At 39.9% G+C, this 27,323-nt stretch overlaps 2 protein-coding genes across 2 annotated transcripts in view; both read left to right on the forward strand.

Moving 5' to 3' along the window:
* The first annotated feature begins 2,745 nt into the window (after window positions 1-2,745).
* On the forward strand, window positions 2,746-12,431 carry C9H18orf54 (chromosome 9 C18orf54 homolog). The gene is made up of 5 exons (XM_062201690.1): window positions 2,746-2,995; window positions 5,056-5,384; window positions 7,382-8,176; window positions 8,498-8,652; window positions 12,353-12,431. The coding sequence occupies exons 2-4, from the start codon at window positions 5,102-5,104 to the stop codon at window positions 8,650-8,652; spliced, it is 1,233 nt and encodes a 410-aa protein (XP_062057674.1). The 5' UTR covers window positions 2,746-2,995; window positions 5,056-5,101; the 3' UTR covers window positions 12,353-12,431.
* A 4,880-nt stretch (window positions 12,432-17,311) lies between these two features.
* LOC133767279 (uncharacterized) overlaps window positions 17,312-27,323 on the forward strand; it is a 65,741-nt gene continuing 55,729 nt past the window's right edge. The window contains exon 1 of the mRNA XM_062201688.1: window positions 17,312-17,382. The gene's annotated coding sequence lies outside the window, so the exon portion shown is untranslated. The remainder of the gene's footprint in view (window positions 17,383-27,323) is intronic.

A 27,323-nucleotide genomic window follows, 5' to 3' on the forward strand; every position in this document is an offset into this window, starting at 1 on the left:
AGAATTAAAAGGTAAGTTTATCTTGGTGCAAAAAATGTTGAAATCTATGCATAGTTTTTACCATAATATAGATTTCCATTTTGAAGCTCCCTGTATATGCCCCAAGAGGGACAAAAAAGATAATATGAAAACTTTAAAACTGTTTATGAAAAGAACATTTTAAGACATTACTTCAAGGAAAGATAGGTTAAAAAGCCACTTAGGTGGAACGTGGAATAAAAACATAACTTTTAAAGCTCATGCCATTAACAATCTTTGGTTAATCACTCCCCTGGGTTTGTCCTTGTTCTATTTTATTTCCTCTCAGCAACTTACTTGAGTGACTAGAAATTTTGCAGATTGTTGGAACTCTTGCAGGTACTCTTATCATTTTCAAATCACTAACACTGCTTGCCACAATAGATATGTTTAACTGAACCACTACACTGAATCTGATCTTTTGGGCTTACTCACTTGCTAACAGAAGAGGGAAGGTAAAGTTTAGCAGGCAAGAAAGAGTGAAAAGATCAAACAGGAAGACCACAGCTGTAGTACCTGGTGATGTAACATCGGATGAGTTGGATCATATTCAGGAGGAATGGTCAACGGTATCTTCACCCATAAGGTCAGTGGAAAATAAACATAAACCAATATTGAGCTGGCATCGTTTTCGTTTTTGATTTACCACCTCACATCCTGCCCAGCCTTGTAGACAGGTTCACGCGTGCTAGCGGGTCTTTACATCTGTTTGTAGAATCGCCCTTTTTCCGGGCTGCCTGACCGGGTCCCCAGTCCGTGTTGGGTCACTGCCCTTCCTCCCTGGAAATCAAGGTCTCTAAGGAGTTAAATCCCAACCCCGGCCGGACTTCCTCCAGCAATCCCGCAGCTGCCTTGGGGGCCGGCTGGGTGGGACGGGGAAGGCATTTCTGAGCGAGGCGAGAAGTGGCAGGGGGTCGACCCCGGGCTGACGACGCCTGGTCTAGGGGCGGTACAAGCGGTAGGGGTCGACCCCGGGGTGACGACGCCCGGTCCGGGGACGGTACAAGCGGCAGGGGGACGACCCCGGGCTGACGACGCCCGGTCCGGGGACGGTACAGGTGGCAGGGGGACGACCCCGGGCTGACGACGCCCGGTCCCGGGACGGTACAAGCGGCAGGGGGACGACCCCGGGCTGACGACGCCCGGTCCGGGGACGGAACAAGCGGCAGGGGGACGACCCCGGGCTGACGACGCCCGGTCCGGGGACGGTACAGGCGGCAGGGGGACGACCCCGGGCTGACGACGCCCGGTCCGGGGACGGTACAGGCGGCAGGGGGACGACCCCGGGCTGACGACGCCCGGTCCGGGGACGGTACAGGCGGCAGGGGGACGACCCCGGGCTGACGACGCCCGGTCTAGGGGCGGTACAAGCGGCAGGGGGACGACCCCGGGCTGACGACGCCCGGTCCGGGGACGGTACAAGCGGCAGGGGGACGACCCCGGGCTTGACGACGCCCGGTCCGGGGACGGTACAGGTGGCAGGGGGACGACCCCGGGCTGACGACGCCCGGTCCGGGGACGGTACAAGCGGCAGGGGGACGACCCCGGGCTTGACGACGCCCGGTCCGGGGACGGTACAGGCGGCAGGGGGACGACCCCGGGCTGACGACGCCCGGTCCCGGGACGGTACAAGCGGCAGGGGGACGACCCCGGGCTGACGACGCCCGGTCCGGGGACGGTACAGGTGGCAGGGGGTCGACGCCGGGCTGACGACGCCCGGTCTAGGGACGGTACAAGCGGCAGGGGGACGACGCCGGGCTGACGACGCCCGGTCTAGGGACGGTACAAGCGGCAGGGGGACGACGCCGGGCTGACGACGCCCGGTCTAGGGACGGTGGCGCTCCCTGGGGACTGGAGCCTCAGCCACAGGCCGTCAGCCAGCGGCGCCAAGTCTCCTTCCCCGCCGAGCCCCTCCCTCAGCCCCGGGGCCGGGAAGACCAGCCTGCCGAGGATGCCCGTGAGGGCGTGGCGGAGCAGCGCAGCGGACGTAAGCCCGGCACCGCACTTTCCCCCAGCCCCATAACGAAGGAGGCGGCCCCACAGCGGCCCCAGTCGCCGCGCCCGCTCCGGGCCCCGGCCCGCCCCGCGCCCGAGCGCCGCGCGTGCGCACCGCAGGCCAGCGCCATGTTGGGACAGTTTGAAAGCGAGCGCGGGCGTCGCCCTCGCCTGTGACGGCGGAGGAAGCTGCGGGGCAGCGGAGCCTGAGGCGGGGCCGGGTGCGGGTCTGGGATGCTTTGTAGCCTCCCCTGGCCGGTCACGGGCCTGAGCTTCCGGTAAAGATCCTGCGATTATTATTATTATTATTAATTTTTTAAACCACTTGTGGGGCCTCCGTGGGAGAATCCAGCTGGAGAGTGCGGCGTATTTTCCAGAGGGCAGCCAGTCCTTTGACAGCCCGAGGGGCGGCCTAGGGGAGAGGATCCCGAGACGGAAGAACGCGGGAAGGGGTGCCTCTCGGGCGGGGATGGGCCCCGGGACGGGACGGCGGGGACCTGACCTGCGCGTCCGGGGACTGGAGAAGGCGATGCGCTTTAGGGTCGGTCGTGTCTGACTGCTTCTCGGTCCGCCCGCGGTGGCGCTCACTGCTGAATAAAGGGATCCGGAGTGGCCCGTCCCCCGCCAGAGACTCCGTCTGGGACTGCTGGGGTTGCTGCCTAAACAGGGGCGGCGAAGCGTGCGCCCCGTGCGCCCCGGCGCGGGCGGGCGGGCGGGCGGGCGAAGCTTCCCGGGCTCTCCGCTTCGCCGCTGCAGAATAAAGCCGCGCTCGCTCCTGCAGGCGACACGTCACGGAGCTGCTGTGTGCAAGGCTCGCTTTCAGTGTCCTGCGCGACGTTCCCGTCGGGGCATGGGCCCTCAACCATTCCCTTTGAACCAGAGGAGTTGCCGTTTCTTGCCCCAAGTTTAACTAACATTCTGTTCTCTCAGCACGATGGGCTTGCTCCTGGGGATCCGAACCGGAGCGCGTAGGGAGGAAATGGTAAGATGTGTGGGATTCAAACCATCCTGACGCCGAAGTGGAGGGAAGTGGGTGGAGATTTGGTTAAGAAGTTGGCGTGTGTTGATCATTGTGGGAGGCAGGATGATGGGTGCTTAGGGGTTTATTAAAATGCATATTTTGTTTTTCCATTCCTTAGGAGACTTCCTTTGATAAAAGATATATTGTAGATTTTTTTGGCCGATCCTGTGAATTGGAAGAACTAATACATGTTATTCACTTACTAAGAACCATAATCCATCAGTTTTCCCTTTTTAAGTTTTGTGTTTAAAGTTCTGTAAAATAAGAGAAAAATTGGTAACCTGGATGGAATATGTTCAAATAAGGGAAAAACGTACCGTCAAACTTCGCCCAAGCAGATTTACTTGAGTGAATTTAAACGTCTTCAGGAAAAGGGATAACGGAAGGGCAATGCTGACTTCCTCTAGCATCCGTTAGAGACAGGTGCACAGCATTCGGGCATATCCAAAAGACTAAATAACCAGTACCTTAATGCTCACTGCTTTCACCTGACCACTGGCATGGCTCCTGTAAAGACAGTTGCATGCTCTAAGACTATGCCAGGAAAATGTTTTACTCTGTCTGCCCTTTAATTAGAAAAATTTCTATATTTCCAAAGTCAAATTTGATAGTTAAGATCACATTAAAAGTTGTTATAACTTCAGTATTTCCAAAATTACAGCCTCAAATTAAACATACTAACTTTATAACATCATAGCATGTGTTAAGTCCTAGACATTAATTTTTCTTTATTATAGGAATTTTAATTCTAAACATGTCATATCATATATGGATTTAAAGCTTTATTCTGTCTTGAGTTTTCAAATACACATCCTACGATTGCTGTACTAAAGTAGACAAGAATTCTATCAATTTTGGTAGTAGGAAAATAGTAGGGGATACATTGATCGATTTTCAGATGATTTAAATTTTGAAGAGAGGTTACCTGAATCTGTTTAATGTATGAATTGAAAATAGAAGTTGTACCCAAAGTGAAGATTAGGAAATAATGAACAGTATTGTTTTAGGAAGGGGACATAACTGCTAACTCATTTTATGATAAAACTTGTGGTTTTTTTCTTTACAGATAAACATAAATTATTTTATTTTCTCCAGTCTTTTTTGGGGAAAAGGGTTAGCTAAAGTTACATGTTGGCATTTATAACATTGAAAGTGGAAATTCTCTTCCCACTTTCCCATGATGCGTCTGTTGCATCCAGGACCACGACTCATAGGAGATAAAAGGTGATAGAAGGCCAGAGAATGCTCCTTGTTCTGCCTTGAACCTCTTTGGAGGTGCTGAGACTGTCTTTTCTGCTCTGGAACAGAGTTTTTCCACTCTCCTGCCCTCCTTTTCTCAGACAGACCTTCCCAACCACAGGTATCATTTTTGGTTTTTCTCTTCTCCCTAGTTTATGGGCATCTCTTGGCCCACTTATGTTGTATTTCTTTTTATAGGGCAGCCCACACTCATGCATGAATGTATGTTTATTGCCTGGCTGCCAGATCAACTTTGTTCCTATTTGAGCAGGTGTGCACATACACACAGAATAAGAAAGCAGATATTCTCCATAGTTCATTCTTTTTCTGATGTTTCAAATAATGGCTTAAAAAAATTTTACTGAGCACCTACTGTTTGCAAGTACAAGATGATAGGCTTACCATTAGAAAACTGTTCTGTGTAGGGGAGTGTTAGGTATTGTGATGTCATTGAATATCTCACTGTAAGAGAAAAACTCTCATCAGTAGTTTTTAAGACTTTTGCTAAAAAGTGAGTACTCTTTCCTTGGTACTCATGTATATGCTCATGAAAATATTTGTATCCTTCCAGGTACATAGTGGGTGCTCAATAAATGTTTTCTGAATTGTTGATGAAGGGATAATAATAATAAAAAGCTCTAAAATGCCTAAAAGACAGTGTCTCTTATAAATAATATATTTTATTTATTAATATTTTAGAAGTTTATGTGTTTATTATTTTCTCTGCAGATGGTCAATATTCCCTTACTTGGTATCTTAACCTTTTTATTTTTGTTTTACAGTTGTTTTTAAGGGGAATGAATAAAAATAACCCATTTTGAGGAAGCCATGGCAAAATCAAACACAAAACACAGGGTTTGTTCTCGGGGATCTTCAGTCTCTTCTCTCCTGGCAAGCTGCAGCCTGCGTGGTAGTAATTCCTCTAACTCTAATGGCTCATTTCAGTTTAAGAATAAGCTCTATAGTTCTGCTTCTCAGGCTCTACAGGCCTATATTGATGATTTTGAACTAAGTCAAATACATCCAGATGCAAGCACTGGGGAGATGAACATTGGTAAAGGTTTCACTAATATGCGACAGTTTTCCAGCAATATTTATAAACCAGACAATGGTATGCATTTATTTATATTTTATTTTTTCCTATAATTTGAAACATTTGAGAGATGTGCTTTAGTCTTATAAAGCATGACATGTTTTGATATTTTGGAGTACAGATAACTTAAGTAATACAAATGACATTGAAATCTGAATATTTTTGTAAGATGATGGTATAATTGCCTAGTTCCTAGGAATTTTCATCTTTATCCTTTTTGAACCTTTTTTTTTGTTAGAGGGAGAGAGGGAGGGAGGAAGGGAGAGAAAGAATCATCCATTTGCTAACTCACTCCCCAAATGGGTGCAAAGGCCAGGGTTGGGTCAGGCCAAAGTCAGGAGCCTGGAACTCCATCTGGGTCTGCCATATGCGTGGCAGGGGCCTGAGTACTTGGGGCCTTTATCCTGATTGCCCTTGTGTGTTAGCAGGGTGCTGGATTGGAAATGGAACAGCAGGGACTTGAACCGGTACTCCTTTAGGATGCTGGCAGTGGCTTAACACACTGTACTACAACACACCCTCTCTTTTGAACATGAAGAGGGCGCTTGTCCTAAACCCTCAAGACATTTTACTACAGCGTAATGGAAAGAGCATTGACATGCTGATTATTTCTTTCATTAATTAACCTAATGACTTTAAACAAGTTCCACCTTTTTGAGTTTATACTTGCTCAATTCCAATTGATGGTATAGGACTATGTTAGCCCTTTTGATCTGTATTCTATTGAACAATAATATTTACAAAATTGTTATTTGTCTTTGATAAGCTTTTCCATGAGAAGTTTGAAGAATGTAGTTGTTTATAAGCCTTTCATTTTTTTTTTCCTAAGAACATGGATTGAGTTTTAAAAATTGTCTACTTTAAAAGATTTATTGGGAGCTGGCATTGTAATGCGGTAAATTAATCCTCTACCTGCGTCCCCAGCATCCAATATGGATACCGGTTCTAGTCCCAGCTACTCTTTTTTTGATCCAGCTGTCTACTATTGTCTGGGAAAGCGATAGAAGATGGCCCAGGCACTTGGGTCTCTGCATCCACGTGAAAGATCTGGAAGAAGCTCCTGGCTACTGGCTTTGGATCGATGCAGCTCCAGCTGTTGCGGCCATTTGGGGAGTGAACCAGCGGATGGAAGACCTTTCTCTCTGTCCCTCTCTCTATAATTCTACCTCTCAAATAAATAAATAAAAATCTTTTAAAAATTTTATTGTATCTAAAAGAGACAAATCTCCTATCCCCTGGTTTGCTCTTCTATCTGCTCATTCACTTCCCAAATGCCTGCAACATCTGGGATTGGACCAGGCTGAAACCAGGAGCCAGGAACTGTATCTAGACCTTCCTTATCGGTAGTAGGGACCCATATACTTCAGTCATCATCTACTGGCTTCCAGGCGGTTGGAATTGGAAGCAGAGCTAGGACTTGAAAGTAGATATGCTGATATGAAATGTGGACATCTTAGGTGTTATCTCAACTGCTCTGCCATATGCCTTCCCAGCCAGTTAGCACTTCATAGAGCATTTAAAGAATAGGTCTAGGTATAGGTTTGTATTCTAACTCTTAGAGGAAGTAAATTAGTGAATTAGTGCAGCTGGTCTCTTATATACCAGGCCATTACAAAATTAGGTGAGACAGCAAATTATTTTTCCAGTTATTTGATAGCATATTTTTTCTATGCTGAAGCCAACATTGACTGACCAACATCAATGTGATTATATTGGTGTATCAGATCTATCTAAATGAAAATAGTTGAAGCAGAAAATTAAAGAACACAGGAAAATTTAGGAAATTAGAGAAAAATGTGGAAATTCATATTTTATTAACCTATAATATGTTTATTAATAAAACATTAACCTATACCTCTTGTATTTTAATCAATGCATTAGTGAGGATAAGGGAAAAGTGGCAAAAATATTAAGTTCTTAATTTTTTTTAAAGTTCTTAACTCTTTAGTGTTAAATATTATGAAATATTTATATATGATCAAGGAAGATAAACAGAACTGTGCTTTGTTTTTCAGCTTTTGAAAATCTTGATCACATAAAGCACTCAAACTCCTTAAACTTAGCCTATAGAAGAGAGGCTTTTAATGACATAGACTCTGTTAGCCTAACAACCGATGATCTATTAAAACTTCCAGCAGATGGATCATTGGCTTTCACTTCCGTCCGACCAAGTCACCGAGTGGGCAAGAAAAACAAGAAATGCATTGGAAGACTGGGTTCACTGAACACTGAACAGAATCCAAATCTCCAAGAATCCTCCACTACCATGGGCAAAGATAACTTAGTCACTCCTGTTATATACACATACAAAAATGGAAAACAATGTGGTAGGCTAAAAAACCCAAAACTTGTGAATAGGACTAATAAATGCATTTCTGAATCATCTTTGTCTTTTCCCAAGAAATCGTCTTTGAAGGACAGTTCAGAACACAGTGCTGAAAAGAATTATCCAAGATGGCTCACAAGCCAGAAATCTGATCTTAATGTTTCAGGGATAACTAGTATACCTGATTCCAGATACCCAGTCTGGCTCCACAATCAAGACTTGCTACCTGATGCAAATAGTCAAAGAGTTTATAGAACATTTGAAGAAGATCAATGTTCCCCTAGACATAGTTATCAGGCACAAAGAACTTCTCGGCTTATGAATAAGTTAGATTGTTCTGAATATTCTTTTGAACCCTCAAACTTTTCAGATTCCTTCAATGTTGATAAAGGATTAGTTAATAAATACAAATGTGATTCTGAAAACCGCCAATGTCAATGTGAAAATCCACTTCTCCCAGGACAAACCAAAAAGCCATTCAGTGGTAATACTTTGTTTTTAGTTTTTCAGTTTTATTTTTTTTAAACCAAAGGAAGAACTGTAATTTGACCCTGTGTCTGGGAATTTTTGTTTTATTTTTGATGTAATGATATCTTTTTTAGAATGGTTATGATCTTCCTTTATGTATTATCACTTTATACTTAAAATATCTTGTTTTCTTTGCTTGAAATGGCATTTTAAAATAATTTAGTTACTAATGTGTGCATATTCCAGATTACATGATTTCTTGTTGACTCTGTGAGATTTTGTTATGCTTTGCTCTTATTTTTTTTCTTAGAGTTTTAATATAGTCTTTCAAAATTAGGTGACAAAATTGAATTGCTTATCCTGAAGGCCAAGAGAAATCTAGAGCAGTGCACTGAAGAATTACCAAGGTCCATGGAAAAGGATGACAGTCCTTGCTCATTAGATAAACTTGAAGCAGAAAGATCATGGGATAATATTCCTGTTCCTTTGTAAGTAAGTGACAGTGGGAAAACATTAGTTTTCCAGATGAAAAGTACCATGGGAACAATAGATATATTTTTAAAACAACTTAGTTGTAATTAACTGTGATAATAACATTGTAATTCCAAAGAACATAGCTTTCAGACTTGCCTTAAGTTGCATTTTTTTTTAAAGATTTACTTATTTATTTGAAAGAGTTAGAAAGAGGAGAGGCAGAGAGAGAGGGAGGAAGGGAGAGGTCTTTCATCCGCTGGTTCATTCCCCAATTGGCTGCAATGGCCTGAGCTGAGCTGATCTGAAGCCAGGAGCCAGGAGCTTCTTCTGGGTCTCCCATGTGGGTACAAGGGCCCAAGCACTTGGGCCACCTTTTGCTTTCCCAGGTCATAGCAGAGAGCTGGATCGGAAGTGGAGCAGCCGGGACTCGAACTGGCGCCCATGTGGGATGACAGCACTGCAGGTAGCGGCTTTACCCGCTAAGCCACAGTTCTGGCCCTGCATTTTTCTTTTGTTACCACAAGATGGAATAATGTTTCATAACCTTAGGTACTCATGTAACTTCTGTCTTTATTATATATTCATTTTATATGTTCTCTATAAAATACTTATTTATATGTTAATATGAAAGAGTAGAACAAAATCACTTTTTTTTGCAAGTAGAAGAATGCTATGAAATTATTGTATATTTTACTCTAAGCTCTACCCTTGTTTTCTTTCCATATATTAGAGTTATCCATTACTTCTCATTTACATTTTACCTTCTCTTGAGTTGTCACTATCCTTAAATGATGGTGCATTTTCTTATGTGGTCTGTTGTTAAATTTTTGTAGTTTCTCATATTGTTTTCATTTGCGTGCTTAATGTTACTATGATAGCTTATCTGAATCATTTAAAAGCTCACTTACATAGCTTATAATGTGTGTAAGAGTTAGAACTGGTCGCTTACACAGGAGAATTTAAATCTTATAGCTGTTATTTGTGCTTACCAGAAATGCATCATGGTAACTCCAAATTCATGCCATAGGCTCTGATAATTGCCTTCAGTTGTCTTAATAATTTTAAAGTTTTTGTATTCTTTCTGGATTACTTCCCAAGTTGAATACCTCTTCACTGAGTGTGTACACACTTTATACACTGGCTGTAGTTCTTGTTTGACAGCCCATCTGCAGTTTCTTAATGTGAGATGTTATGCAAGTTATTTCACTTAACTTTGGAGATAGAGAAATAGTAGCTATTTTGGGGTTATAACAAAGACTCAATTGATTAGAAAATGAATATAAAGCTCTTAGGACAGTTTCTGACTAGGGTGAATTCTCTTAAATTGTAACAGTGATGATGACTATCCAGAATATCTTATTTTCTCTTTTTAGCTTCATTTCTCAAGTTATTTTTCTTTAAGATTTATTTATTTATTTGAAAGGAAGAATTACAGAGAGGCAGAGGCAGAGAGATAGGTGGGGGAGGTGAGAGAGAGAAAGAGAGAGAGGGAGAAAGGGATCTTGCATCCACTGTTTGACTCCCCAGATGGCCGCAGTGGCAGGAGCTGCACTGATCTGAAACCAAGAGCCAGAACCTTATTCTGGGTCTCTCACACAGGTGCAGGGGCCAAGGACTTGGGCCATCTTCTACTGCTTCCCCAGGTCATAGCAGAGAGCTAGATCAGAAGTGGAGCAGCTGGGACTTGAACCGGTACCCATATGGGATGCTGGCATTGCAGGCAGCGGCTTTACCTGCTACGCCACAGCACTGGTTCCTCAGGTTATTTTAACATTGTCTTTTTTTTTTTTTTTTATAACTTGGTTTATGAACTCATTCATTGCTTAACTCCTCCCATTTTTACTCCTGAATTTCATTTTTCTATCAGTTGGCCTGTGAAAAGTATCATAGCCTCAGTATTTTTAATTGGACCCAAAATGATTGAACAAGTAATAGCCAAGTTATATCACAAATGTATAAGTGTAAAGTTTTTGAATGTATTTAATATCTGTTGTAATTAAATAATATAACTTGTGGTTTATATAATAAATATTAGCAGTGGTTTGGACCAGTACCTTGTATACAGTAATTCTCTTTTGGAAGATGGCATTCACATTGTGATAGACGTGTTTGTAGATAAAACTAATGATGGACTGCTGAGAACGAATAGATCTCAGTTTGAGACTGACAAATTGTCAGTTTGTCATTGGGTTGAAACAAAATTGATTAGAAAGTACTAGCTGTGGTATTCTGAAAGGTAGAACCAGATAATTGCTTTTTAAAGAATGTTTATTAGGGGCTGGCGCTGTGGTATAGCAGGTAAAGCCGCTGCCTGCAGTGCTGCCATCCATATGGGCACTAGTTTGAATCCTGGCTGCTCCACTTCCTATCCAGCTCTCTGCTGTGGCCTGGGAAAGCAGAAGATGACCCAAGCACCCACATGGGAAGACCCGTAGGAAGCTCCTGACTCCTGGCTTCGGCTTGGCGCAGCTCCAGTCATTGCAGCCAATCAGGGAGTGAACAAGCATATAGAAGATCTCTCTCTCTCTCTCTGCCTCTCCTTCTCTCTCTGTGTAACTCTGACTCTCAACTAAATAAATAAATCTTTAAAAAAATGTTTTATTATGAAAAAATCAATTAATATGCAAGTAGAAGAATAGTATAGTGGAACCCTAAGTATGGACCCTTCTCCCATTTTGAACCATCAGGTAAATGCTTTGTGATATCAGTGGGTGGATATATAAGCTGTGTTGATGAAGAATGAGGGAAAAGAATATCTGGAGTGAGAAAAAGCATATAAGTTATACCTCAAGTTTGTCAAAAAAAGAAGTGCTGCTTATTAAGAATAAACAATTAGCATTGTGACATTTAAATGTTCTAAAAGTATTAGTATCTGAGTTCTTGAGTTACAAACACTTTATAGTGTTACATAAGAGAGAGACTGAATTTATTTCTGTGATTAATAGAATTTGATTTGGGGAACATTCTCATTTCTGCCTAAGATTTCCATTCCTCTACTACTCCTTGTATATCAGTGAAGTAATATTTATTGACAAGTCTATTAAATGTACCAGTACATAAAGACTTAATTCAATTAATTTTTGCAGTACCTCTGTAAGATAAGTGGGACTACAAATGCAGACACTGAAGTTCATCTAAATAAATTACTTGAGGTTATATACTGAATGGAACTGGGATTGGTCCTAAGGACTTTAATTTCAAAATTAATCCTTTTTCCAATATAATCTGTTTTATGTTAATACCAGTTTTGGAGAAGAAGTCTGTCCTGTTGGCTTGGAGTGAGAGAACATGTAACTGTCATTCCAGTAGAAACTCTTAGGAGTTCATGAAAGTTTTTTTTCTTTGTTTTGTTTGTTTAATTATCATTGGGTCACTAACGGTGTTTAATTGAAAAAATGCATTACTTATTTGAGACGAGTAGGTTTTGGGGTATAATCTGTAGTTGATGGCTTGCTTGTTTGGTTGAGGACTGATATCTTTTTTCTTTATAGTTATATTTTTAACATTCAGAGAGAAGCAAGGAGGTAGGTAGGGGTGGATTCTGGTGTCACTTTAGGGAGAAAATGGGGTCATTGCCATACAGCATTAAAACAATCATATCCATGATGATTTTTTTTCTTGATGACCACTTGTATTTAAATGAAAATATTAAAATTATATACTGCTTTTTAGAAATGGAGAACTTAATTGCTATCTTGTATCTTTAAATCCTGTGTAGCAAATCTCCTGTTCCTGTTAACTCTGAAGATAGTCCTCAACAAAGTTCAAGGACCAAGTGCGTTAATCACGTCCTTGAAGACTTCTTAAATGATGATGATCAGGTGGGTAAAGTTAAATCTTAACTTACTAAAAGAATACTTCTGGCTGTTATTTAGATAGTTTTCAAAAACCTAGATCATTTCCCTAACACATATCCATAAATCTATCATTCCTTCTAGGATTACTGATAGCTTATTTTAGTATTCTAAAAACAAATAAATTGGGATTGAGTACTACAGTTGTTTTATTGTTGTGAAGTTTCTTGAGCTCCTTATATATTCTGGATATTAATCCTTTATTGGATATATAGTTTGCATTTATTTTCTCCTCTTCTGTCAGTCACCTCTTGATTTTTTTTTAATTGTTTCTTTTGCCATATAGAAACTTCTTAGCTTGATGTAATCCCACTTGTTGGTTTCTCTTTTATTGCCTGTGCTTCTGGGGTTTTATCCAAGAAATCTTTGCCTAGGCCAATGTCTTGCAGCATTTCCCCTATGTTTTTAGTAATTTGATGGTTTCAGGTCCAAGTTTAGATCCTTGATCCATTGTGAGTTGTTTTTTGAATAGGGCTTGAGGTAAGGGTTTTGATTCAAGCTTTGGCATGTGGAAATCCAGTTTTCCCAACTCTATTTGTTGAAGTGACTGTCCTTTCTCCAGGGAATGTTGTTAGCTTGTTTGGTGAAGCATTGTTGATCGTAGGTGTGTGGGTTAATTTCTGGGGTTGGTTGTCTATACCTGGGTTCTGGGTATGAGAAGATACTGAGTTACAATCTTTATTCTTTAATTAATTTATTTGAAATGCAGAGAGAGAGAGACAGAAAAAGGAGGGGGAAAGATCTTCCATCTGCTGGTTTACTCTCCAAATAGTTGCAATGGTCTAGGCTGGGCCAGGCCAAAGCCAGGAGCCAGAAACTCTGTCCTGGTCCCCTACATAGGTGGCAGTGACCCAAGCACTTGAGCCATCTTCTGCTGCCTTCCCAGGCACATTAGCAGGGAGCTGGATCCAAAACAGAGCAGCTGGAACTTGAACCAGCACTCTGATATAGAATGCTGGTGTTCCAAGTTGCAGCATAACCCGCTGTGACAAAACACCTGACCCTATAATTTTGATACTTTAAAATACTTTATTGACATCTGTTGTTTGGAATTTTATATTAGTTTAATATTTGGGGAAAATATTACAAAATAAACCCTTTTTTTCTCCCAAATTTTAATGGTAACCTTCTACTATTATTTGTTTTTACTGTAGAGTTGTACCCTTTCTGGAGGCAAGCACCATGGTCCGGTTGAAGCACTGAAACAAATGCTATTTAATCTTCAAGCAGTACAAGAAAGTTTTAATCAGAATAAAAGTACAGAGCCGGAAGAAGAGAGTAAGCAAGTAAGCACAAGCTTGATTTACGAGTTGACATCTGTGAGTTTGCATAAAGATTATTTCCTACATTAAGATTGCTTCCTACATATTTTTTATAGCTACTTGTAGTCCTGTGTTAATAAATGTGCTCTGTCTCAAATGTAGAGTTGTTTAACAACTCTTTTTTTTTTTAAGAAAATAAGTTACTCACATTTAATATTATTAGATATTTATAGTTTTTTAGTTTGGCAATGATTGTTCTATTTAGTTTGTTATTATAAATCCAACTTCTTATTTAGATGTAACGTTGCAATGATAGTATGAAAGGATTTTTTAAAGATTTATTTATTTATTGTTTGAAAGAGTTACTCAGAGAGGAGAGGCAGAGAGAGAGAGAAAGAGGTCTTCCATCTATAGTTCAATCCCCAATTGGCCGTTACGGCCGGAGCTGCGCCGATCCAGAGCCAGGAGCTTCCTCTAGGTCTCCTGCGTGGGTACAGGGGCCCAAGGACTTGGGCCATCCTCCACTGCTTTCCCAGGCCATTAGCAGAGAGCTGGATTGGAAGAGGAGCAGCTGGGTCTCAAAGCAGCGCCCATATGGGATGCCGGTGCCTCAGGCCAGGGCATTAGCCTGCTGTGCCACAGCACCAGCTCCAGTATGAAAGGATTTTAAGAGTTGTTTTTTTTTTTTCTGATCTAGAAAACTTTTTTTTTTAAGTTTTTATTTAATGAATACATTTTTTTCTTTTTCTTTCTTTCTTTTTTTTTTTTTTTGGACAGGCAGAGTTAGAGAGAGAGAGAGAAAGGTCTTCCTTCCGTTGGTTCACCGCCTAGATGGCCACTATGGCTGGCACACTGCGCTGATCCGAAGCCAGGAGCCAGGTGCTTCCTCCTGGTCTCCCACGCGGGTGCAGGGCCCGAGGACTTGGGCCATTCTCCACTGCCTTCCCAGGCCACAGCAGAGAGCTAGATTGGAAGAGGAGCAACTGGGACAGAACCGGCACCCCAACCGGGACTAGAACCCGGAGTGCTGGTGCCGCAGGTGGAGGATTAGCCTAGTGAGCCATGGTGCCGGCCAATGAATGCATTTTTTCATATAGATACAACTTTATTAATACAGTGGTTCTTTCCCCCATATACACCCTCCCCTGCAACTCCCATCCCACCTCCCTCTCCCTTTCCCAACTGCTCCTTCATTGTGGTTCATTTTTAGTTTGACTTTTTATACAGAGGATGCTAAGCATAGACTTCAACAATTTGCACCCACGCACACACACAACATATAGAGTACAGTTTGGGAACAAAATTTGCAGTCAGTTCTCATAGTAGAACTCATTAGGGATGGAGGTCCTATATGGGGAGTAAGTGCACAGTGATTTCTGTTGTTCCTTTAACAATTAACACTCTTATTTATGATGTCAGTGATCACACAAGGCTCTTGCCGTGGGCTGCCAAGGCTATGGAAGCCTTCTCTGACCATAGACTCCATCAGTATTTGGACATGGCCAAAAGCAAAGTGGATGTTCTCTCCTCCCTTCAGAGAAGAGTACATCCTTCTTTGATGACCCTTTCTTTCCACGGAGGTCTCACAGAGATCCTCTGTGTAGGATATTTTTTGCCACAGAGTCTTGGCCTTCCATGCCTGAAATGCTCTCACAGGCCTTTCAGCCAGACCTGGAACCCTCATGGGTTAATTCTAAGGTCAGAATGTTATTTGCAGTGAATGTTATTCTAGGAGTGTGCAATGTGGACTGCTTCCCATATTGGACTTTCCTTCTTTTCAATTGTATTATTATTATTACCAGGCATTTGATGTTATTTATATGATCACTTTTACACTTATACCCATCTATATGTTGACTTTGACATTTAATATGATTATTTTAACAGTTAAGATGGCATTTAAACCACCAATTTTTATGGGTTTGGAGTCCTGTGACAAGTTTTTAGGCTGTACCCTTAGAAGTAAGTCTGTAGGACTGTATACAGAATTAAGGGTTGTTTTTTAATGTCCTGCAAAATTAATCTGTGTGGTACAACTTCTTGTAGCTATATTTGGGCAAGCCAAGAAAAGCTTTTCAACATTGGACTTCTCCATATGTATATATTTTCATCTGAAATTTAATTTTATTACCATGTGTTTATTCGTTCTTCTGGAAATAGTTTTATAAAGGTTTATTTTAGAATTTTTTTTAAATTTGTGTATTTTTATTAATTTGAAGATCTGATTCTGCTCTGCACTACTATTCTATAAGGGATACATTTTCTTTTAAAAAATATAGTGTGAAAGAACATTTGAGAAGAGTTTATATTCTCCCAAGTCTGATTGTATTTTTTAATTCTGCCACTTACTAGTGGCAGCATTTATACAAATCACTTAATTTTTGTAGTTTCCTTTTCTTTAGTTTATTAATTTATTTTTAATTTATTAAAATTACATACATTTTTGAGGTAGAACATGTTTTGAAATATGTGCATATTGTAGAATGGCTAAATCAAGCTAACTGACCTGTGTACTACATCACATACTTATTTGGGGATTAGTAAATAAAATCTACTCTTAGTGATTTTTCTAGTGTACAGTACATTGTTAATAACTGTAGTCACTATGTTGTACCATAGCTCTCTCAACTTACTTCTGCTAACTAAATTTTTTAGTGTTTGACCAATATATCCTTAACCACACACCACCCTGTCCCTGTTAGTCACAGTTTTACTCTTATCTATGAGTTTGACTTTTTAGATTTCATGTAAGTGAGGTCCTGCAGTATTTGTCTTTATACTTGTCTTATTTCCCTTACCAGTTTTCTTCTCTGTAATGAGGTTTTTGAGAAGGTAAACTGAGACAGATTACCTGAAGTATGGAGTCTAGTGCTTGATACCTAGTAAAATACTCAATAAATGATAGCTCTTTGTATAGTCATTGTTATTATTCAGTATAGCTTTATGAAATTCAGTTTTCATTGTAATGAATGGATCAGCTCTTGGGAACTACCAAAGCCTACTCATTTAAATTGTATTTTTTTTTTTAAGATTTATTTATTTATTTGAAAGGCAGTTACAGAGAGGCAGAAGCATATGGAGAGAGGTCTTCCATTCGCTGGTTCACTCCCCAGGTGGCTGCAATGGCAGAAGCTGTGCCGATCTGAAGCCAGGAGCCAAGAGCTTCTTATGGGTCTCCCACATGGATGCAGAGGCCCAAGGACTTGGACCATTTTCTTTTGCTTTCCCAGGCCATAGCAGAGAGCTGGATTGATAATGGAGTAGCTGGGACTCAAACTGGCGCCCATATGGGATTCTCGCACTGCAGGCCGAAACTTTACCTGCTATGCCACAGTGCCGGCCCCAATATTCATATGTTTTACAAGCGTACTTTAGGACAACTGGAAGATGAATCTAAATAAAAGTAATTGTCCTATTTTTAGAAAAAAAGAAAATAAAATTATTTACTGCTTCTTTGAAAATTATTTGCTAGATTCTGTAGAAGTACAGAAATGTTTTTCTATTCTTATTGTATTTTAAATAACATTTTATAATTACATTTTTTGGTGTTTTTAATATTAGATTTCAGAAGAGGACTTCTCTACATTACAGTTGAAGGAAAGTATGATTCCCATTACAAAGTCACTTCAAAAGTAAGTATTCTTTACTAATATGTATACAAATCTACCATAGCCATTCCTTTGATTGAAATCAGGTAATTCCAAGAGTAGATATGTATTAGTCATATTTAAGCTTTTTGGAGCACATCATTTACTATTTAAGAGAAAAATACTGTTTTCTTTTAAATCTATATGATTTCTTATTTTAAATATTTTAAGGATCTAATCAGATACCCTTGGACATCTAAAATATAAGGGATATAAATAACTCAGAGAAATTCTCTTTTCATTTCTGAGTAATACCAACAATCTGAGATAATCACTGTGTGATTGTAACTTGTAATAAAATGTGTTTTCATATATTTCCTCTAGAATAAAAATAGTAGTAAAATGTATCATTTGACAAATCTCCACAAAGGTCTAAAGTATAATATCCTGGATATAAAGATCAGTTTTCTTAGTCACATTGTCTTACTGTCTTTTTTTTTTTTTTAAGATTTACTTATTTATTTGTGGTAGAATTGCAGATAGAGAGGGAAGGATGGAGAGAAAGGTTTTCTATCTGCTGGTTCACTCCCCAAATGGCCTCAATGGCCGGAGCTGGGCTTATCTGAAGCCAGGAGCAAAGAGCTTCTTCCGGTTTTCTCATGTGAGTGCAGGAGCCCAACCCCTTGGGCCATCTTCTGCTGCTTTCCCAGGCCACAGCAGAGAGCTGAATCGGAAGAGGATCAACTGGGATGTGAACCAGTGGCCATATAGGATGCTTGTGCTGCAGGCAGAGGCTTGACCTACTACGCCACAGTACTGGCCCTAGTCACATTGTCTTAAATAAGTGGAGAATATTACATGTTCTTCAATGGTCATGATGTTACCAGAGGAGAACGCTGCTCATTTATGGGCTTGGTGGTATGATATTAAGTGTCCTCAGTGGATAGAACACTGATCTTAGGAAATACTAAGATTAAAAAATTTCTACCCTGGTAATAGCATATTTCACTGGACTAAGTGAAGCTAAACAGATGTTCTTTACCTTTTGTACTTTCAGAATTTGCCTAGGATTCTGAAAACTAGATGTGCTATAGCTGGAAAGTAGTCCAGTATCCTACTTCTCTTTTCCTTTTCAGTTTTCTTGTCTTCATTCCATACTAGAGACAGACAGAATTACTTCTCAGTCATGGAAAACATGATCCTAAAAGGAAAGTTTTTCTTTGTTCTAATGTATTCATATGCATTACTTAAATGTAGGAAGTGGTAGACAGTTTGTTCTGAAAAGCATTTCATTCAATTCTTGCCAGATGCCTGGCTGAGTATAGTCCAGTAAATTGCAGACTAATGGCAAGATATATGAATGAATTCATAGTTATACTGCCTTTAAATAATTAGTCTGTTATGAGTTTCTATGGGTTGATTTGTATTTACTGTAATGTTCATCAGTAAATACATTTTTATAATAACAAAGTTTTTAAAATTTCAGTTTCTTATAATCTAAATCTATGTTTTATTATTAAATATTATTAAAATATTTATTAACTATATTATTTATTAAAATGATTAAAACAGTCATTTTCAAGTGTATAGTTCCATGGAGTTGATAGCATTGACATGCTGTACAACCATCACATCTATCACCAGAGCATTTTCTTTTTTTAAATAATTTAAAAATTTATATAAAGGGAACAGATTTCATGTATTTCATATGTACAGTTTTAAGAACATAATGATACTTCCCACACTAGCCTCCCTCCCTGCCTCAGTTCTACCCTCCCTTCTTCCTTTCTTATTTTTGCAATGGCAAAATGGCAGTTTACTTTATAAGCAGAAGCTTAACCTTCCACTAAATGAAGAAGTCAACAAACAGTAGAAAAACCACTGTTCCTCAGGAGTATAGATAAGGACTATAAACAATAATCAAATCTCAAAATGTCAGTTTCATTCCTTTTTTTTTGTACTCTTTATATTAGTTACCACAAATCAGGAAAAGTAGAATCCTTTTGGGTCTAGCTTATTTCACTAAGCATAATGATCTCTCTTGCATCCATTTTGTTGTTAAAGACAGAATTTCAGTATTTTTTATGGCTGAGTAATATTCCATTGTGAGAATATACTACAGTTTCTTTATCCAGTCATCAGCTGATGGACATTTGGGTTGATTTGATATCTTAGCTATTGGGAATTGAGCTGCTATAAATATGGTGGTACAGTTAACTCTTTAATGTGCTGGTTTCATTTCCTTTGGGTAACTTCCCAGGAATGGAATAGCTGGGTTATATGGTAGATTATTTTCATATTTCTGAGGAACCACCATATTATCTCCCATAATGATTATAGTAAGTTACATTTGATTAGGGTACTTTTTCACCACATCTTCCCCAGAATTTGTTATTTTTTGATTTTTGCATGATAGCCATTATAACTGGGGTGAGGTGAAACCTCATGGTAGTTTTTTTTTTTTTTTTGCATTTCCCCAATGGCTGGTGATCCTGAGCATTTTTTCATCTATTGACCATTTGTATTTCATCCTTTGAAAAATGCCTTTTCTTAACTCATTTCTTAACTGGATTGTTTGTTTTATTGTTGTTGAGTTTCTTGATCTCCTTATATATCCTGGATGTTAATCCTTTGTCAGATATATAGTTTGCAAATGTTTTCTCCAATTTTATCAGTTGCCTTGTTACTTTGTTGAGTGTTTCCTTTGCTATGCAGGAGCTTGTTATCTTGATATAATCTCATTTCTCTATTTTTGCCTTTATTGCCTGTGCTTTTGGGTTCTTATCCAAGAAGTCATTGCTGATGCCAACATCTTGCAGTGTTTCCCTGATGTTTTCCTTTAGTAATTTGATGATTTCAGGTCCTAGGTTTAGATCCCTTATCCAATGTTAGTTTTGTATAGAATGTAAGGTAGGGATCTTACTTCATGCATCTGCATGCAGAGCTACAATTTTCCCAACACCATTTGTTGAAGAGACTGCCCATTCTCTACAGAGTGATTTTAGCTTTTTGTCAAGATTAGATGGTTGTATATGCGTGGTTTAATTTCTGGTGTCTTTAATCAGTTCTATTGGTCCATGTATCTGTTCTTGTGCCAAAACCTGACAGTTTTGATTATAACTGCCCTGTAATACATCTTGAAATATAGTATTGTGATGCTTCCAGTGTTCTTTTTGTTTTTCTAAGGTTTATTTTATTTGAAGGCAGAGTTACAGAGAGAGAGGGAGAGACAGAGAAATCTTCCATCCACTGCTTCAATCCCCAAATGGCCGTAAAAATCAGGGCTGGCTCAGGCCTAAGCTAGGAGCTAGGAGCTAGGAGCTTTATCCAGGTCTCCCACTTGGGTGCAGAGGCCCAAGGATCTTCAGCCATCTTCTGCTGCTTTCTCAGTAGCATTATCAGGAAGCTGGATCAGATATGGTGCAGTCGGGACTTGAATTGACTGCCATATGGGATGCTGGTATTGCAAATGGCAGCTTAATCTATTACACCACAATGCTGGCCCATCCAGCTTTATATTTATTATTTAAGATTGCTTTAGCTATTCAGAGTCTCTTGTGATTTCATGTGAATTTTTTTAAAAGATTTATTTATTTACTTGAGAGGTAAAGTTACTCAAAGAGAGAAGGAGACTCAGAGAGGTCTTCCATCTGCTGATTCACTCCTCAAATGGCCGCAAAGGCCAGAGGCCAGAGCTCCGCTGATCTGAAGCTGGGGGCCAGGAGCTTCTTCTGGGTCTCCCATGTGGGTTCAGGGGGTCAAAGACTTTTGCCATCTTAGACTGCTTTCCAGGCCATAGCAGGGAGCTGGATCAGAAGTGAAGCAGGCAGAACTTGAAACAGTGACCATATAGGATGCTGGCACCACAGGCTGGAGGCTTAACCTAATATGCCATAGTGCTGGCCCCTTTATATTGTCTTCCTTAGATGTGAGAAGAACATCTTTGGTATTTTGATTGGAATTGTATTAAATCTGTAAATTGCTTTGAATAATATGGACATTTGATGATGTTAATTCATCCAATCCATGAACATGGAAGATTTTTTCATCTTTTTTCCTGTCATTTTCTATTTCTTTCCTTAATGTTTTGTAATTTTTATTTTAGTGATTTTTTTCACACCCTAGGTTAAATTTATCCCAAAATATTTAATTTTTTGTAGCGATTGTGAATGGGACAAATCTTAGAAGTGCTTTCTCAGTCATGGCATTGTTTATGTATACAAATGTTAACTTTTGTGAGTTGATTTTGTATCTTGCAACTTTGCCAAACTCTCTTCTGAGTTCCAGTGGAGTCTTTCAGTTCCCCTATGTATACAATTACATCATCGCAAACAAGGATAATTTGACTTGACTCCCTCCTTTCCCATTTATTTCCCTTTGATTTATTTTTCTTTGTTTTAGAAGGTTTTTATTCACTGAATACAAATTTCATATGACAGCTTTTAGGAATATAGTGGTTCATTCCCCCCATTCCCATCCCATCTCCTACTTCTCCCATTCCATTCTTCATTAAGAATCGTTAATTGACTTTATTCCCTTTGATTTATTTTTCTTGTCTTGGCTAAAATTTCCAGAACTATATTGAATAGTAATGATGAGGGTGGGTATCCTTGTCTTATTCCGGATCTTAGTGGAAATGCTTCCTGCTTTTCCTCATTCTTATGTTCCTTTGATTGTTTTGGGCTTGCTTGCTTGCCTTCCTTCCTTCCTTCCTTCCTTCCTTCCTTCCTTCCTTCCTTCCTTCCTTCCTTCCTTCTTTCTTTCTTTCTTTCTTTCTTTCTTTCTTTCTTTCTTTCTTTCAAAGATTTATTTACTTATTTGAAAGTCAGAGTTACACAGAGAAGTGAGAGAGAGAGAGAGAGCTCTTCCATACGTTGTTTCACTCCCCAATTGGCCACAACGGCTGGAGCTGCACCCACGTGGGTGCAGGGGCCCAAGGAATTGGGCTATCTTCCACTGCTATCCCAGGCAATAGTAGAGAGCTGGATGGGAAGTAGAGCAGCTGGGTCTCGAACTGCTGATCACATGGGATGCCAGTGCTTCAGGCCAGGCATTAACCCACTGAGCCACAGTGCCAGCCCTGAGGCATGTTTCTTCTACACCCAATTTGCTTAAGATTTTTATCATGAAAGAATATTCTGTTTTATCAAATGCTTTCTCTGCATCTATTGAAATAATCATATAGGTTTTGTTCTTTAATTTATTTCCCTTAGAAAGATGGTGCTTCTTCCCTGCTGGTCACCAGGCACCTTGTTCGGGTGAGGGGAGGGAGCAACGTGCTGTCCTTTCATAGGGTTAGGTGGGTACCCTGCCCTCTTAGCACTAAAGGATGGACTCTGGTTAGTGAAGATCATGAGTTTCTCCCTCAGGCAATATTACCAGTGGCACAACTGCTGCAGATTCCTTTAACCTCACTCCGAGAAGATGGCTTTCCCACCAGCCACTGGCTGTGGGGCTTGCTAACAGTGTACTGCTCGCTCTGCTGTGTGGTTATACTGTCCCTGTTGGTCCACAGAGTCTCTCTTCTCTCTATAGACTTTCTACTGCAAACTTCTCCCCTGTTCTGATATCTTTCCATGGTCAAAATCATATAATTTTTCCTGTCCAGCCATCTTGGATCTCCCTAATTTCATTTTTATAAAATTAATTATGTTTTTATTTGTGAAGCAGAGAGATACAGGGTGCTCCCATCTGGTGGTTCATTCCTCAGTTGCCTGCAAAGGTCCTGAGCCATGGCCAAAACTGGGATCTGGGAATTCAGTATAGATCTCCCACATGGATGGCAGGAATGCAACTAGTTAAGTCATTATACTGCCTCCCAGGATCTGCACTAGAAGGAATCTGGGGTCAGGAGCCTGCGCAGCTATTAAACCAAGGCACTCTGATGTGAGATTTGATGTCTCAACTGCTAGGCCACATGCTCAACCGTACTTTAGTTTTTAAGGTGAATGACAACTCAGTGTTGTAACACTACCCTGAAATTGATATTTTCCCTAGTTGCCTGCTTTTCCACTTTTTTAGAGAAGAAAATCAAGGGTAATTCTTTCCACAATTTTATCCATGTTTTTTTACATATACTTTTGAAATAGCAGTCATTGTCAGGTAGCTACTTCTCTAAGTAGATTGTTTCAGTCTAAGCAAGGTAGATAGAGATGAAATGGTGTATAACCAACGTGGAGGATCTATTTTTCCCATTATTCTGCATAACTTTTCTTCTCTTCCCTTTCATCCTGTACCCTTCCCTCCTCTTTTTTTTTTTTTTTTATGGAAAATGATGAGACTGAAACTTTAGCTGTGAACATAATTATAATGAGTAATGTGTGAAAAGTTATGCTTTTGAGAAACTGTTAATGAGAATATTAAATATTTTTAGTGTTCTTCTGGCAGTTATACATACACATACACATTCACATTTGGGTATAATTATAAGACATGAAGAGAAGTTTGGAAAGTTACGGATTGGGTTGTCAACATCAATTACATGGTGGTTGGGGGATGTTGAGGATTAGAAGAGGAGGAGCTAAATGGAAACTTTGAAGGGAAAAAAAGTTTCTAAAAATGTCCATAAAAGAAAAATGTAGACTGTATAATATGATCACTTGCACAGAATGATTCAGGACACAGTATTTACCCAGAGTCCATGGTTAGAGTTAAGATTTTTTTTACATCTTTTTTCTTTATTATTAATTTTTGTTTTATTTGAAAGACAGAGACAGAAGCATAGACTAAATTACGTGGGAGTAGAAAGATCTTTTATATTGAATCACAGTTATAAAAACAGTACACATTTTTGATGTGATAATATGTATTTCTTTAACAATGCATTTTTAAAATAAGACAATACATTTAAAATGTAAGCAAGTTAAAACACATTTTGTAAAACCATCAATTTGGAGGTTTTCTGCATAGCTAAACTGTGGAGTGGTCTTTTACTTATTTTTTGTTTGTTTTCTTAAAGATTTATTTATTTGAAAGAGTTAGTGATGAAAGAGTTCCTGTCCACTGGTTCACACCCTAGAAGGCTGCAACGGCCAGGGCTGGCCCAGGCCAAAACCAGGAGCCAGGAGATTCATCTGGGTCTCTCGTGTGGGTGTCGGAGGCCCATGCATTTGGCCATCTTCCAGTGCTTTTCCTAGGCTCTTAGCAGGGGGCTGGATGGGAGGTGGAGCAAATCTGCACCCATATGGGGTGCTGGCATTGCAAGTGGAAGCTTTATCTGCTCTGCCACAATGCCAGCCCTTTTACTTACCTCTTTCCTCCTGAGGATCAACATTTAGAGAAAGGGATTTTTGGAAAGCATGAATGTCTGGGTTATCAGTGAGACCTAACTATTTGCTGGATGAATAATTAGCAGAAAGTTGGCTGACAGTTGGCCAGTTACATCACGTGCATTTCTAGACAATAGAAAGAGTAAATCACAAGTGTTCCAGTAAATTTGATAACTATTACGGGGCCGGTGCTGTGGCACTGTGGGCTAAGGCCCTGGCCTGCAGTGCTGGCATCCTATATGGGTGCCGGTTCAAGTCCTGGCTGTTCCACTTCTGATCCAGCTCTCTGTTAAGTCCTGGGAATGCAACAGAAGATGACCCAAGTGCTTGGGCCTGTGCACCCACATGGGAGACCTGGAAGAAGCTTCTGGCTCCTGGCTTCAGATCAGCTTTGCTCTGGCCGTTGTGGCCATTTGGAGAGTGACCCAGTGGATGGAAGACCTCCCTCTGTCTGGCTTTACCTCTCCATGTAACTCTGTCTTTTAAATAAATAAGTCTTAAAAAAATAACTCTTACAATATTATAACTTTTAATTTTGAAATAATCATGAGTATAAAAAGATACTTTGAGATAATTTTGCAGTGACTATAAATGATAGAAAAATATCTGAATTCTGTGGAATATAAAATCACAGATATTGATCTGTTTATATTCATAATAGAAGGAAACTAACTTACAGAGAGTGACTGGTGAAAATAAGAATACCAGGGCTGGCACTGTGGATGCAGCACCTGCATCCTGTTTGGGCACCTTTTCAAATCCTGGCTGCTCCTCTTCCAATCCAGTTCCCAAGCAGCAGAAGATGGCCCAAGTCTTTGAGCCCCTGCACCCATGTGAGAGACCTGAAAGAAACTCTGGGCTCCTGGCTTCGGCTTCGCCCCCTTGTGGCCATTTGGGGAGTGAACCAGCAAATGGAAGACTTCTCTGCCTCTTCCTCTGCCTCCTTCCAATGCTGCTTTTCAAATAGATAAATAAATCTTAAAAACAAACCAAAAATACCACCCTACCATTCAATTTCACACACCCTCTAAATCCAAAGAATCTATGTCTCCATGGATTATAACCTTTTCTCTTGGGACTTGTAATTAATAAAGTAGGGCTCTAGTCACTTGCCCTTTGCTTTATCTTGAATCACAGATAAATAACAAGCCTGAAAAGAAAGTAAGGCCAAAGTGTATGTAAAAATTATCTTTTCTTCTGTTAACTGTCTCTTTTAGAGGAAAATATTCTTTAGGGAAAGAGATATTACTATAGGACATAGAAATGATACTTTTAAAAATTGTTAGTTGTTTTACCTCTAATTGTGATGAGTTTTCATTTAGAGAACGAAAGTGAAGATCCCAAAAATTAACTGAGGTTTCCAAAAAAGGTAGAAGAATCCAGATTCTTCTCTCATTACATCTGAGTTAAAAAATATCCAGGAAGTACAGAGAAATAGCTATACCTGCAAAATTAACACTTCTAGTTTCCTCTTATCTCCTTGTTCTGGGTAAAGTGGAAAATGTATTTTATTTAATATATATTTATTGAGCCTTTACTGTGCAAGATGTCTTCAAAAAGTTCATGGAGGGGCCGGCGCTGTAGCGTAGGGAGTAAAGCTGCTGCCTGCAGTGATGGCATCCCATATGTGTGCCGGTTTGATCCCAGTTGCTCCACTTCTGATCCAGTTCTGTGCTATAGCCTGGAAAAGCAGTGGCAGATGGCCCAAGTCCTTGAGCCCCTGCACCCACTTGGGAGACCTGGAATAAGCTCCTGGCTTTGGATTGGTGCAGCTCTGGCCATTGTGGCCGATTGGGGAGTGAAACGGCAGATGGAAGACTTCTCTCTCGCTCTCTCACTCTCTCTCTCTCTCTCTCTCTCTGCCTCTGCCTCTCTGTAACTCTGCCTTTCAAATAAATAAATAAATCTTTAAAAAATTCATGGAAAATGCATGTCATGAAAAAAGTATGCATGAATTTCAGATTTTTTGTACCAAAAATATAATTTTAATTAATTCCATTTTCCACAAACTTTTTAAAGTACCGCTCCCATGTTAGAGACAATAGGGTGTTATAATCACTACTTCTCAACTCATTATATAAATGGAAATTACTAACATTAGAGATAACCATTAACATCCTAAGTATTGTCTTTTTTTTCTTAGTATCTCTTATTTATAAAGATCTGAATTAGGATTGATTAATTGACATTTTCTTGGGTGGCTTCCAAGGAGCTGAACGATATGGGAGAGAATAACTAGAAGGATATGTTTGGGAGAAAGCTTGAAAAGTTAAGGGCCTATCCCTGATTTGTTTGAGGAATGATTTATTTTTTTCCACTGAGACCTGATCTATAATCCTGGTTTTGTTATAGAAAAATCAAGTGTTAGTATAATATCCTTTATTCAACCATATTGGAGAAGTCAGAAGTGTGGCTGACTCTTGAGTGCTCTTTAAAATAATTTTTTAAAACTCTCTTGAGGCTAAATGCTAAAGATGGATTTCATATTTTGTTTCTTAAGTGATATATACACAGCACACTCAAAGAAGAGGTTATTATTTCATAGAGCTGTGAGGAGAATTACATGGAAAAAATGTTTTCGGTGTGATATCAATGATAACTATTATTGTTTCTTATTAGGATTCTTGCCTGAGAAACTTAAAAGCTTCAATGTCAGAAATATAATTTTCTAAGTAAATGTTTATAGAACTGTAGAAAAATTATTTTAACCTTCCACTA

This window comes from Lepus europaeus, chromosome 9 (genome assembly GCF_033115175.1).
Source record: "Lepus europaeus isolate LE1 chromosome 9, mLepTim1.pri, whole genome shotgun sequence".
NCBI classification, from domain to species: Eukaryota; Metazoa; Chordata; class Mammalia; order Lagomorpha; family Leporidae; genus Lepus; species Lepus europaeus.

What these genes read in the sequence shown, in the direction of transcription:
- C9H18orf54 (XM_062201690.1), top strand. Translation starts at nt 5,102, where the DNA reads ATGGCAAAATCAAACACAAAACACAGGGTTTGTTCTCGGGGATCTTCA. An exon ending in TATTTATAAACCAGACAATG is followed by an intron (nt 5,385 to 7,381) that starts GTATGCATTTAT and finishes TTTGTTTTTCAG; the next exon opens with CTTTTGAAAATCTTGATCAC. An exon ending in AACCAAAAAGCCATTCAGTG is followed by an intron (nt 8,177 to 8,497) that starts GTAATACTTTGT and finishes TTTCAAAATTAG; the next exon opens with GTGACAAAATTGAATTGCTT.